Source organism: Diabrotica virgifera, chromosome 8, assembly GCF_917563875.1.
Source record: "Diabrotica virgifera virgifera chromosome 8, PGI_DIABVI_V3a".
In the NCBI taxonomy this organism is placed as follows: domain Eukaryota; kingdom Metazoa; phylum Arthropoda; class Insecta; order Coleoptera; family Chrysomelidae; genus Diabrotica; species Diabrotica virgifera.
This window is the reverse complement of record NC_065450.1, coordinates 254,372-269,690: the sequence shown is the minus strand read 5'-3', so window position 1 is coordinate 269,690 and position 15,319 is coordinate 254,372. Positions and strand designations below refer to the sequence as shown.

General features: G+C 34.2%; 1 protein-coding gene across 2 annotated transcripts in view; it reads left to right on the top strand.

The window, feature by feature from the left end:
- The window catches only part of LOC126889872 (regucalcin-like), a 35,744-nt gene extending 29,422 nt beyond the window's left edge, over window positions 1-6,322 (top strand). For both annotated transcript variants that reach the window (XM_050658555.1, XM_050658554.1), the window contains exon 6: window positions 5,965-6,322. In XM_050658555.1, the coding sequence (XP_050514512.1) occupies window positions 5,965-6,210 (246 nt within the window). In that variant the 3' untranslated portion in view covers window positions 6,211-6,322. The remainder of the gene's footprint in view (window positions 1-5,964) is intronic.
- Window positions 6,323-15,319: the final 8,997 nt, after the last annotated feature.

Genomic DNA, 15,319 nt, shown 5'->3' with positions numbered 1-15,319 from the left:
CAATCGCGACATCGAACCATTCTTATGCGAAGTTCCAAATTTAGATCATGACTGCACATGATTTTCTTAAATTTCATAAACTTGTTCTTGCTTTGGCAATTCTACTTTTTATTTCTGTACTAGGGTTCCAGCTTTCATTAATATGAGTACCCAGATATACAAGATTACTCACTCGTTCAATTGAGTCATTACCGATTGTTACGTAATAGTTATTATTATTTACGGCTGCCTGTTTACTAATAACCAAAAACTTTGTATTTCTTGCGTTGAGTTTGAGTCCATATATCGCGAATAACGCCACCATTCGGTTCAATAATGCTTGAAGATGTTCAATTGATCATGTCACTAACAAGGTGTCATCTGCGTATATGATATTGTTCATAAGCATACTGTTAATGAGTATGCCCTCTTTTGTGTTTTCCAACATTTCATTTAAGATTGTTTCAGCGTAAAGATTATCATTGGTGACAATATACAGCCTTGTCGAACTCTACGCTTGATTTTTACTTCTTCAGAGCACTGATTCCCAACCCTAACACATGCATCCTGGCCCCAATACAAATTTGCGATTATTCTAATATCCCTACCATCCAGACCGGTAGTCTTGAGAATATGTGTCATTTTTTCATGGCGATCATTATCAAAGGCCTTTTCAAAATCAATCGCGCACATGAAAACTTCATGATTTACATCTATGCATCTTTGAATTAAAACTTGGGTTGCGAATAGTGCATCACGCGTTCCAAGGCCACAGCGAAAACCGAATTGAGTACTTGAGATCATTTCCTTAATTTTTCTAATATGTTCTTTTATGAATTATTCTGAAAAAAGTTTTCAATACATGACTCATTAGACTGACGGTGCGATAGTCGCTGCATTTTGTGGCTCTGTGTTTTTTGGTAGTACAACAAATGAGGATTTAAGCCAATCTTTAGGAATTTTTCCGCTTTCGTAGATTAAGTTGAATAATTTCGTAAGTAGGAAGTTTTTGTTGCTACGTAACGTAACGCATCTCCGTATACGTAAAGCAACTAACGTGTCGTAGAGGATGAATGTTAAAATAGGTAGTTTTTGTAACTGCCTTAACGTAACGTAAAGCAAATCGTAAAGTCATTTTTAAATTCCGTTGACATAAAAAAAAATAAAACAATGTTCACACAATATACAATTATTATAAAAATGTAAAAAAAGATAAATGAATGATGAAATTGTATGGTTTTAATTGCTTCTATTTAAATATAAAAATATTATTTTTCCTTAGGTTAAAATTTTTTTATTTTTGTTTATACCTACTTTTTAGTTGTAAATTATTGTACCTACATCATAATTCCAGTATAATGTAGATAAATAGTTTGGTAAAATTTATTTGAGAATTTTACTGAAACTAGGTCATTTGTTTATCTAGTTATCAATTGTGATGATCACTGTATTTCTTAAATTAATACAAGATTTGTTTGTTTTGCTTTATTAATAGACAACTTAAAAACAATAAAATTTTAAATATATTTTGAAGTTCCAATTTCCAATTACAAACACAGAATAATTTAACTCAAATAGACTAAACCAATAACCAATATAACCTTAAAATATTTATAAACGGGTAGTACGCTGATGAAATGTTCATTTGGTAGGTCATCGGACAAGATCCTCGTGTGCATTCGGTGACTTTCGTCTCGATAGGGATGCGTTCTCACGTACGTATCAGAGCGTTACTTTAGATAATACGTATCGAGATACGGGAGTTCAACCATTAATGCGCAAGCGTACATGTCAAAAAGATGCGTTACGTTTACGTATTTGTGTGCACAAAAACTCCCTAGTATCTTAATGCCCTCGGTACCTAAAAGCTTTAGTGTTTATACGTAAATTCCATCTGGTCCGATCGCCTTGCCATTTTTAGTTTGTCATTTAGGGTTTCTAGTCCGATTATTTCATCATCGAATAATTCCTTTATATATTTAGTCCATCGTATTAGTTGACCTTCGATATCGATTATAATTTTTCCGTTTTTATTCAGTCCTGCAACTTCTTTCACTTTTTTGTGCATATTGAATGCGTCATAGATACGCTCGTAGTTCTCAATTTCTTTACATTGTTGTTTATGCCACTCTTATTTAGCTGATCTTATTTTTCTTCGAATCATACTGTTTAGCTTTTTGTATTCTGTCAGATTAGCATTCTTACATTTTCTTCTTGCATCCATTAAATTATTCAATATCTAATCCATTTAATTCCAATATCCAGTAAAGTTTTCTCTGTAAAATTCCTAGTTGAAGTCTTTTCGTCCATATACATATGGTCCCAGTTAGTAGTTTGTCAAGGTGAATATCTAGATCTTTTGCGTCATCCTTTTGAGGTAAAGGATATCCTACGAGGTTAACTTGTGGACATGTACCTCATCTTAGAGTCAATGTGATGTGTGTGGATTTTGAGGGATTTACTCTAATTTTCCAGAGTTTAAGCCGTTCATTTGTCAAAACAAATTCAGGTGTCGTTGCAGTTTCTGTGATGCTATTATTGGACTACCGTGAGAGGCCAGGAAAACAGTATCATCTGCAAATGTAGCAAGCGTTAACTTATTGCTTTTTACTAAGTCAGCCGAATATACATGGTGTCCCAGACTAAATTATCCAGGCTATATCTCTTAAACGAATAGAGGTTTTCGAATGGGACAAAAACTGATCTATTCCATTTGTAATACACTTTAATAGAGCGTAGAAAAATCATCCCCTAAATATTCATCCGTTAGTTACAACCCCTAACTTTAATTTTTTTAATAGCACCCCAATCTTTTATTGTCTACGCAACACATTTTTTTTATAAAATCGGTTCGTAAGTAGTCACGAAAATATCAGTTTATTTTTGATAATTATATGTCCCAACTAATTTATCCAGTATTTTATCCAGTAATACGTATTTTCGAGTGGAACAAAAACTAATCTATTCCATTTGTAATACACTTTAATATGGCGTAAAAAAAATCATACCCTAAATATTCATAAATACTTCAAATACTTCAAATACTTAACAACTTCACTCCTTGTCCACAACTTGTCCTAGATGCCATTATCATAAAAGGACAGAATAAAAAAAACAAGAATAAAAACCAGCTAAACGCCGTAAAAATGAGTGGCGCATACAATATTTCAGCTACAAAAGATCTGATATGAATATTACGTGACGCGAAAATGTATTTTTATTTTAATACAAAATAAAATTTTTAGTTACATTTTAAAAGATTTTTCCATAATATTTGCTAAATTTGAAGTAAAACGCGCCACAAAATACTAACTTTGATACAGTTTTAATGTTAAAATTCTTTTGTGGCGCGTTTACTTCAAATTTAGCAAATATTAGGGAAAAATCTTTTAAATTAAAATATAACTAAAATTTTATTTTGCATCAAAATGAAAATACATTTTCGCGCCACGTTATATTCATATCAGATCTTTTGTAGCTGGAATATTGTATGCGCCACTCATTTTTACGGCGTTTAGCGGTTTTTTATTCTTGTATCAGGAGTTTTAAAAAAAAATTTAAATTAAATGTATGAAGTTGAATGCAATTTTTTTCGATTACATGTTAAGCTTTATAAATGGTCGCCTTTGTCGCATTATCTCCCAAATGATCTAGGGTCCATCGTATCTACACTAGATTTTTTATATTCGAAATAGACTGAAAAAAATTATTGGGATGGCCGGTTATTGAACTCGGATTGCTCGTTGTCAGATCAAATTTAGCGTCGTAACCACTACAACTACATAAACCATTTCGAGAATAATCGTTAATTTTATTATATTTTGTAGCTTAATAACTTCTAAACGGCTTAACCGATTTTGACCACTAAACATGAGTTTGAAACATATTGACAAGTAGTATCTGATTCATCTAAGGTCAAGTATCATAACTGAAGCTATTACAGGAATTATTGAGCTTGAAAAACCGTTTTTCCCATAAGAAATAGATTTGATCATATTTCTGAAGCCTATAACGTAAAAATTCGAATTTTTCCGGATATGAGGTATGCACCGTCAGATTCGCCTAGAGTCCTTCTACAAACGCTCAGTTATTGGCGCAATTCGTAAGTTGAAATTTTGAGTAAATGTCGAAAAACCAAAATTTTGAAAGTTTACTTTTTCAATTTTTCGGCGATACTGAGCCGTGTGTATGTCTGATACTGACGGCTTCAACACCATTTGAAAGCTTAACTCAACACTATTGATTTCGTGTATTTGCAGTTTTCTGTCTCTTCTTGTACCGAAGATATATACCCCCAAAAATATGCCGTGTTGTACCTACCAAGTCCTATAGCTGACTTATGGGTGGTCAAAAGTCACAAACTACACCGGTTCTGAATCGCCCCTGACCTCCTCCTTAAACACAGAAAAAAAAATCAGATCGGTTTAACTTTTCTACATACATACATACATACTAGGTCTGGATCCCGCGTATGAAAAAACAGTTGATTAATAGCAAGCTAAAAATTTGTTAATAGCTTAAGGGTGTCTAGTCGGATAAACTTTGATATATGGGAACACTGCAACAGGGGCAGTTTTAATTGTGGAACAGGTTAAAAATTTGGAACGGTCAGACCACGAAAACAGCACATTTATTTTGTCCGACAGAATAGACTTAAACTCTCCGAACAGAGATTAAACTCTCATGCAAAAATCAGACTGCTATTTATCACCTGTCATAATTCCTGTCATTTGACATGTTCCACTCATTAAAACGCTCATTTGGTGATAAATAGCAGTCTGATTTTTGCATGAGAGTTTAATCTCTGTTCGGAGAGTTTAAGCCTGTTCTGTCGGACAAAATACATGGGCCGTTTTCGTGGTCTGACCGTTCCAAATTTTTAACCTGTTCCACAATTAAAACTTGCCCTGTTCCAGTTGTCTCATATATCAAAGTTTGTCCGACTAGACACCCTTAAGCTCTTAACAAATTTTCAGCTTGCTATTAATCAACTTTTTTTTCATACGCGGGATCCAGACCTAGTAGTCGCGCCGTTATATAGAATCTCACAGATAGAATTTTACACCTTTTTTCGCGATAACTTGATGAAAAATTTTGCAATTTAAAAAAAAATTCGTAAGTGCCTCGAGGAAGGGTGTAGTAGTAATGCGTAGGAATTTTTATTATTTTTAATTTTTTTTTCTTGTTCTTCTTCTTATTTTTGTGGAATTTATGGCTATGGGGAGAGCCAATTACAGAAGTGAGCGCGACTACTCCTGGGTTAAATAAAACACCCAGTAACTCAGTAACGAGCCTGTTAGATATCAAATATTCATAATTCATATCCGATAATACAGTATATTTTTATTATCCCGTATATCACATGAACCAATTTGTTATTATATTTAAACATGTGCGGGTTATTTCATTTGTTTAATTGTTGCAATTCATAAACAATAGTTTCGGCAATGGACAATAATTTAGCTGACTAAGTAAAAACCTTTTTTTTTGTCGTGAGGACTATGACCCAATTCATGTTGCCAACAAGAGAGAACATACTTTTATAATAATTCATTAGAATCAACTCAACCCGGCCAGATGTGCCTTTAACTTCATTCCTTCGAGTAACTTCAACGAGTCAATATGTAGCATTATAAGGGACTAAAACTAATTCGCGTGCGAGCCACATATCAGTACAATTACGTTCTCCCGGGGTTGGTTCTACTACCCTGGTGTCAATCGCTATCAATAAATTTTCTAAGTGCTATTGGTGTTTCAATAACAGACGATCATCCTCCACTGAGCCCGAAGATTAGATAAGCCTCATTTTACTTAAGTGATTTAGGTTAAAACTTAATATTTTAAGGTCTAGAATCAGAGATTGGACATTCTTAACGAATCACCCTGTATATTGCCTCCCCTATAATGGAATGTATTAGATTAAATTTTCCCAAAATAACGACTATCTATATGAAATTCATTATTAAACGCAATATCCCATTTTAGGTGCTCCAGGTCCATCCCGTAACAGGAGAAATAATCCGTAAAATAAAGATGCCCGCCACATACATTACGTCGGTTATATGGGGTGGAAATAACTTCGAAACCTTGTTCGTGTCGACATCCCGTCTTTGGCTTAACAGAGAGCAATTAGAGAAAGAACCGGATGCTGGCAGTATATTTGCAGTTAAGGGTTTAGGAGTAAAAGGTCTTAGGTTAAATATGGCTAAAATTAAAAATATGAAAGCTTAAAAGTTGTTTTTTTTTGTATTTAAAAGTTACTAATTTATACTTTTCGTAATTGTATCGTAATTTTTGTAATTTTCGTAATTTATACGTCTAGAAATATACATATTTATTTTTTCACTTGTATTTTTATTAAAAAATCTCAATAAACCAACTTGTACAATTGAGACGTATATGTAGATATGGGATATTATTAACATAATTTCAGAGTTATGGACTGTATTATAGGGAGTGGTTCAAAGAAATCGAGAGAGGTAATTATGTGATACAAGCAGTATCTAATTAAGAGGGGATATCGTCTGAGAATATTTATTTTTTTATTTTTTTGCCATCTTAGAAGGAGGTATGTGATTACAAGAATGCTCCCTGAAAATTTTAGATTGATCGGAACAAAATTACCGGAGATACAGCATGTTAAATAACTCTACCTTCGGCTCACTTTGCCGCGGCTTGCGTCAACTTGCTTGAGCGTAGTGAGCATCGTTAAACAGCTGATCCCCTTCTCTTTTGTAGATTACTCCGCGATTCAAAAATCTGTTCCATGTGCATCACTTTAGAATCGTTGAAAATTAGAATATTGAAAATAAAAGTCAAATTTTTAAGCGCGCTTTTCTCGAAACGGGATTTTTCAAAAGCGGTGGACATTTTAACTGAAAAACTACTCGATTGATCCACTTGAAATTTTGCATAGATTTTCTTTAGACATTTCGTGGGGTAACGCTGTCGAAATATTTTTTGCTTTTTGCTTATTTTTTGTTTAGTAATAGAAAATATGCAGAATTTCACCGCTTTGTACTAAAAATTTCGTTTCTTTGTCTTCTGAGTGATACCAAAAACTAAAAAATCGTTAAAAATAAAAAATCGACGAGTTCTGATATCCACCGCAATACAAAACTACATGGTACGACGAAAGGGTGAAAGCACTAGCAAATCAAAAGAAACAAGCTTCCCTAACATACAAAAAAAAGAAGACACCGGAGGCACGAGACGACTAATTGACAATCAGGAATAGAGTAAACCAAGAAATAGATAACATCAAAAAAGAACACTGGGAAAAACTTTCCAAAGATATGGAATACCAGCTCTAGGAATCCCAGAAAAAGGTGTGGAAGATGATAAGGAGACAAAAACAGAAATTAATGAATTTGTACGGATAGATAACATTACGGAGACACAATGGACTGAGCATTTCACGAAATTATATGGAGAAGGAAAAGAAGAGAACAGAGAAATAAACATTAATGAAACCCACGATAGAGTACTAATATCAGAAGAAGAGCTACAATAACGAATAAAAAAATTTAAAAATAGAAAAGCACCTGGTCCTGATAAGATAAATAATGAACTGCTAAAATATGGAGGAGGAACACTGCTCAAATGGCTCCTAAAATTATTTGTCGATATAATAAATATCGGAGTAGTATCAGCGGAATGGAAGGAAAGTCTCTAGCTACCGATACTCAAAAAGGGAGACTCGAAAATTCCTGAAAATTATAGAGGCATTAGTCTGATAAACAGCACATTAAAATTGTTGACGGCAGTCATAAAAGATAAAATCGAGGAAAAATCGAACATGGCAGATGAACAACAAGGTTTCCGGAAGAACCACAGCAAAATAGATGCAATTTTTATTATCAGGTAAATAGTAGAAAAGTTTATTGAATATGAAAAACCAGCATACATGTGCTTTGTAGATTTAAAAAGTGCTTTTGACATGGTGAGGCGAAATGATATCTTAAATTTATTACAAGCTGAACAAATAGACCACCAGATAATAAGGCTAATTAATGAAATTAACAAGAACAACAAGACCAGAGTTATAATGTCAACAGGATAATGCAAAATTCAAAATATTAACAGTTGGATAAAAATAAGAAAGAAAAACTGGAACGAACATGTAAACCGAATGGAACCAGATAGATTAGCGAACATCTGTAAAAACAACAAGCCGTATAGCAGAAAACCCCTTGGAAGGCCGCCGAAAAGGTGGAAAAACAATGTACAGTCAACAACAACTGAAACAGAATAAGAGGCAGACAAACAGGAGTAATCCTGTTGTAAAAAATTGTCACCATTGACACATTTCTCAATATTTGGCCTTGAGTTTTTTCTTAAATATTCTTTGAATTATTGTTTTTCTTCAAGTGCCATCTCCGCGGCAATCATCATAGCTATTTGGACTTTGGAGACGGGTGCTCCGAAAAGTTGATTTGATGTACAGCTGGTTCCTAAAAAAACTGATACGACTCTTAGTAAGATTTGATCATTTTGAGCAGTGTATTAAATACCGGCCAATCAAATTTTGACTGGTCTGACAGTATATTATATTTATTATGACAGACAAATAATAAAATAAACAAACAAACAACAAACAGCTGATTACATGGTAATTCATAAATTGTAATAATTATTAAGGTCTAAATTTTGACATTATTTTGAATTCCTGCATTTTACGAGTATAAAGAGTATATAAATGATAGTTTTTACATAAAATAGGGTTATTGTTATTATTTTTAATATCATTAAGAAATAAAACAAACGACAACTGAAAAATATATTAAAGTAAGAATTGTTTTAAAACTGTTGTTCTGCTTACGTTAAAATTGTTCGTTATGGCAGATAATGACCAAACATCTTCTAATTTCGTTACAATTCTTGCTTTCAGTTCTTTTGCTAGCATGTAGAGCCATTTTTTGAGGTTGAATAGAATAAGTTATCTGACAAATTTTAAGATTTGGCAGTCACAGTGACAATATGTAAATAACAAATTTTGTCCTTCAAAATACACTGCTCAATTTTCTACAAAATACGCTTTAAGAGTCGTATCAGTTTTTTTAGGAACCAGCTGTACATCCGTACCATTCTCTCAGGTTGCGCAGTCACGATATGCTGTGTCTTCCTATGCTTCTTTTTCTTTGAATATTTTCCTGTATAATGAGTTGGAGTAAGTTGGATCTCTCTTTACGTGCAATATGTCCAAGATATTCCAATTTTCTGGTTTTGATTGTATTTAAGACTTCCATTTCTTTATTCGTCTTTCTCAGAACCTCTTTGTTTGTGACGTGTTCTGTCCACGACATTTTCAGAATTCTTCTATAATACACTCACAACTCGAATGATTCCAGTTTTTTCATTGATGCCGCAATCAATGTCCAAGCTTCCATTCCGTAAAAAAAGTCGAGAAACGTAGCAGCTAGGCAACCTTAATCTTAGCTCTAACTTAAGATCTCTTGTGCAGAGCACTTTTCTTATTTTGTTTAAATTCACTCTAGCCTTTTCTATTCTAATCTTAATCTCCTGGAAGTAATCATTTGTGGAGTTGATCATTGTACTCGTTCAACATTGGTTCAGTTAATGAGGAGATTCTCGTTATGTATTTGAGTTTTAGATATTTTCATAAATTTTGTCTTCTTGATGTTCACTGTTAAACTGTATTTGTGGCTATATCCCTAATAACACAAAACATTCCAGGAATGTTCCTAGAAGGTACACACAGGACATTGAAAACATTCCTGGAATGTCCCTAAAAGCACATGAACGTCCCTGGAAAGTCCCAGTAAAGTGCTGTGTCAGCATTTTAAAAATTCCTTGAATGTCTTGTTGGAACATTCCATGAATGTCTACGAATGTTCTTTGAACATTCACAGTACATTTTTTAGACTGAATGTCTTGTTGAAACATTCCATGAATATCTACGAATGTTCTTAGGACATTCAAAGTATATTTTTTAGAAATTTTCTGAAATATATCGTCAGTGATGTGACAATACCTCTTATATGTTTTTTCATGAGTTTTGCAGGAGACGAAAAACATTTTTTAAGGTCATCTCCTGTTTTCATACGTAAGTTTTGACTTGTTTTGTAGTAAATAGATAGTTGAATTTACTACAAAACAAGTCAAGAAATATATGAAAACAGGAAGTGGTCCAAACTTTCATCTCCTACAAAATTCATGAAAAAGCAGATAGGAGGTATTGTCACATCACCGACGATATACCAGAAGTATACGTGGCCGTACCAAATAATACATCCTTGATAAATATAAACATTTTTATTGCACAAAATCTTGTCATATATTTTTTTCCATAATCATCACTTCGATGACGATTCATTGTATTGAATTGTACATTACAATTACAATCTGGTCATAACTCTGACCAATGAGCAATTTTAATTTAACCTAAATTACTATACTATTCCTTAAAATGAAGAGCTTACCCCATAGCATCCCTTATCTAATCTAACGGGCACACAAGCACTATGCTCTGCTTTTCTAACCGCACTAGTCTAACATACACAGGCACACAAGCATTATGCTCTGCTTTTCACTATCACTTATCACTCAAACTAGTTCAAAAGGCTTTGTCCTCTGCAATCTTCTAGTTTGCCCAGTAGTATCGAGGAGCTGGATTCAATAGGTACTTACGAAGTTGTTGCTTATGACTTGCAACTTTGCTCCAACTTTAAAAACAAATCCAGCTGTAAAATATTTATGTGCCTGAAGGCTTTTGTATGCTTTCATCTGCTGCTTAGAGTAGTAACTGCAAGACTCCACCAGATATGTATAAATATCTATAATAGTAATTTGGTGGAATGCACTTTATGGTAAAATCCAATTCTGACTGAATTGTATATGGATCTAAATCCCCAATTACTTTCAGCTTCAATAAATATCTAAAATAATAAAAGAAATAATGTTATTGCTTGCAAAATTCACCAATATTGATAAATATCAGAGAAAAATAAACAGTAAATAAAAATTGTTTCCCCTACCTTTCTCCAAACATCTGGAGTTTGCAATAATTTCCTTAAATAATCACTTTGCAGTGTGGTAAAGTTTATAAAGTTCACAAAATACAGCAAACAAAATCCAAATGAATCCAAAATAGACAAAGTACGAGGATAAACAATGAAATGAAATGATATTACAAACATAACCTCTGTAACCTGTAACTTATGCCAACCAGAATTAGAAGTCACGTGGTTTGGATTGCCTAAATACATAATATACACGCGCAGCAAATTTGACCATGAATGCAAATTGAATAGTAAATGGCCTCTCTTAAAATATAGGACATTGGTAGTATGTTCATAGAATGTCTTGTGGCAATATTCCACGAATAACTTAATCAGATGTTCACCGAATGTTCCTTAAATGTCCAGGACATTCAAACATTAATAGAAATTTGATAGTACATTCCTGGAATGTTTTGTGTTGTTAGGGATATCGCTATTCTGTTCACCAGTCTCTGAAAAACTTCAGAACAGTTCTGTATAGAAGTCTTCTACTACCCTTAATACTTCATCTATGTTGGTGATGATATTTCCATATCTATCCCTTAGCTTCTTTATTTCTTTTTTTGCCATTTGTTAATTGTATTCATGGGCGCCCATACCCATGGGCACGCCCCCCCCCCTAGCTTTTCGGGTGCTTTAAACTATATAATATATAGTTTATCTACAGTATACAAAATATAATGTGCAACATTTTCACGTCTGCTCCCCCTGAAAATTTTTATATGGGCGCCGGTGACTGTATTAGAACTTTGAGGCTCTTGTTATCTTTAATTGTTTGTTGAATTTGTTCGTTTTTATATTTTCGGTTGTCCGTCCTCATAGATTTTGTATTAGTTGTGTATAGTTACTATACAACAGCCAACAAACCATGATGAGCCACTAGAAGATTCAGGAAGAAGATTAGTCAACCAAGGATCGGAATTGATGCCTGATATATCAACAGATGAAATCAGGAACGCATTAAGGAAAATGAAATGAAATAAAGATCCGGGAGACGACAATATCGTTATAGAAGCCGTAAAAATTGGAGGACACAGACTTTTAAACAACATAAAGGAACTGTTTATCTTATGTCTGCACCAAAGTGAAACACCTACAAGATGCCACAGTGCACTTACCATCTTACTACACAACAAGGCAGATCCAACAGACCTCGAGAATTACCGGCTCATAAGCCTATTAGACCACCTCTACAAGTTATTCACAAGAATAATAACAAATAGACTGGAAACAAAATTAGATTTTTGCCAACCTAGAGAACAGGCAGGTTTTAGGAAAGCTTTGGCACTTACGACCACGAAGACTACATAAAAGGAATTACAGAAAAATCTATCGAATACAACCGACCATTGGTTCTGGCCTTCGTAGACTTTCGCAATGCATTTCAGACGATAGAAATTAAGAGCACAATGAGAGCGTCGCAGGAAAGTCGTTTAGATTATCGTACTCCAAACTAATAGCGAACATATACAATAATGCAACAATGACTGTCCAACTACACAAAGATACCACATCTATAAAAATCAAAAGAGGAATTAGACAGGGAGATACGTTATCTCCCAAACTCTTTACGGCAGTACTTGAACACGCTTTCAAACAATCGGAGTGGGACGCCAAAGAAATAAATGTCGAAGGCGAAAGGCTCTCCCACTTATGATTCGCTGACGACATAGTTGTTATAACAGACAATTTAAAAGAGATTAGAATTATGCTTACTGAGTTAGTTGCCGCCTGTAAGAATGTTGGCTTCATTTCGTCAAAACATAAATTTTGTAAAGACACAATACACGACAAACCTGGTACCAAGCGAAAATCCAAAAGTCGACGTCAACAAAATAGCATTGGTCCATAAATATAAATACTTAGGATCACCTTAGCATGTGCCTTATATGGAGCTGTATCAGACATCTTCAAGAGAAACTTGCCAAATTATTTGAAAAAGAAGACGTTCGACCAATGTGTGCTTCCAGTCACGACTTACGGCTCCGAAACATTATCGTTAACCCAGGCCATAGCAACCAAACTTAGAGTGGCCCAAAGAAGAATGGAACGGTCACTACTTGGACTGACTCTCAGAGACAGGGTCAGAAACGAAGAAATCAAAAGAAGGACATGCGTCACAAATGTCATAGAGCAAGTAGCATGGCTGACGTGGAACTGGGCGGGTCATGTACCCAGAATGAAGGACGGGAGGTGGGCCCAAAAAATTACAGTGTGGAGATCAAGAGCAGGAGAAGAACTAGAGGTAGACCAACTACACGATGGACAGACGACGTCAAAGGGTTTGCTGGGGCAAAAATTAGGGGGGGGGGCATGTTCAACTTTGGATGTAGAAGGCTGGATTATGATGATGATGACATAGTCACTTAGAGAACGCCACCAATAAAACCTACAAAAATGTAATCTCATTATTTTGTTGACATAAATCCAGAGTTCCATTGCCATACAACAAGTCGTGTAGGAACACAGGAACAGTGAATTTCTGAAATTAGCAAATCGGTCGAAAAATGTATCTTAGCCGAGAACATTAATGAGTATTAATTTTTTATAATTTTCAGAGATGATTATACCAACAGAAATGTCTCGCCGACATGGTTTTTGTATTTGGGAATGAACCATCACACCAGTCAAATCTTCCCACTGGTATTGAGAATTTCAATGTGGTCGCTCCAGTTTAAGCGACATATCCATGCCAGGTCCACACAACACAGCAGTCACACCGCAAAACATTGATGCGGTTCGTCGGCTAGTTAAGGATGAGCGCTGTGTAACATACCGGGAGATAGAGGCATCGTTGGGCATTTCAAAGGCCTCGAACCAAGATCCTGCATGAGAGCTGGGTGTTATGAAGTTGGTTTCCCATTGGACCCTTCATTTGCCCACAGAAGAACAAAAAGCGGTTCGCACTTTTTTTTCATCCCCATAGTCGGGATGACTGATTTGGTAAGGTGGTATTGCTTTTCCAACATCCAACACATAAATAACGTGTTAACTATGAGAATTTACTACTATGGAGCTTTATATTTTAACACTTTGCATTTTTTTTGTACTGCCATATACAATGAAGTTAGAAACTAAAAAATACGACTTATACACGTTATGTTTAGAAAAGATGTAAGTAAAATAAAAATTTTTCCACCTACCTCTACCGAAAGTATACTTTTCCGGACCTGATTGTAGGGAGCAAAGTTGTACTTTTCCTCCCTAGGGAGGAAAATATTTTTCCTCCCTAGGGAGGAAAAGTAAAAATGACGTCATGGTATTTCATTCATGAAATATAACTTATTGACGCCCTGTATAATATCTATTTTCTATTACGAAGTATCTATACATTTTAACGTTTATTTATAAAACATCCTGTATTTTGCAGAATGGTAAAAAACAGTAAATTGTTATTTTGATTTAACAATGTTTACATTAATAATTTAACTTATATTTGACAGTTGACAGTTATATTGTACCTACTTGTTGTTTTAGTTCTAATAAATTTTGTTGGTTAGTTACATAAATAAATTAAGTAAAAATGAAAAAATTACTTGTTATTTGAGGAAGGTGGAAAACCCATATGTATAACATGGGAGTAAAGTGCCTTTTCCTCCCTTGAATGATTACTGCCCTCCGCTACGCGTCGGGCAGTAAACTTCATTCTCGGGAGGAAAAGTTACACTTTCCTCCCTTGTTATACAAATAGCTATTACGTTTACGATTTACCAGATTGGTAACACGTGGTTTGTTTTGTTCTTTCCATATTCATTAACATACAAATGCATGAGTTTAAAATTATAAAAAAAAACAATTAGCCTACACGAAATAGTTAGGAGTTCGGCAAGCAGTCGAGTGCGGAAAAGAGACTTTCTGCAAGCGTTAGGAACAATATTTTTTCTACGAGTCTTTAAAAAATGACCAAATCTTAACCAATAAATTTAATTAATATGACAATACATACACAAATTAATTATTGTACAAGGTTGTTAAAACCAAACTTTCAGCATAATTGGTTAGCATGACGACGATCTTGGTTTCCATAACGACGATTCAAAACCACTGTTATTGTCTACTGCTTTGACTTTCGAATATTATGTCAAAATTATTTTATTTCATCGAATTCTCGCGTTAATTTCATTAAAACATGAACACAATAAGATATATTTGAAATAAATTAGTAAATAATATCTAAATATTAGTTTATTGCATGTATTATAATTACGTTAAGGCCATATTAACATAATATCTAAATTAACACGCGTGCGGAAAAGTAAAACGCGTGCGGAAAAGTAAACCGCGTGCGGAAAAGTAACACGGGTGCGGAAAAGTGAAAC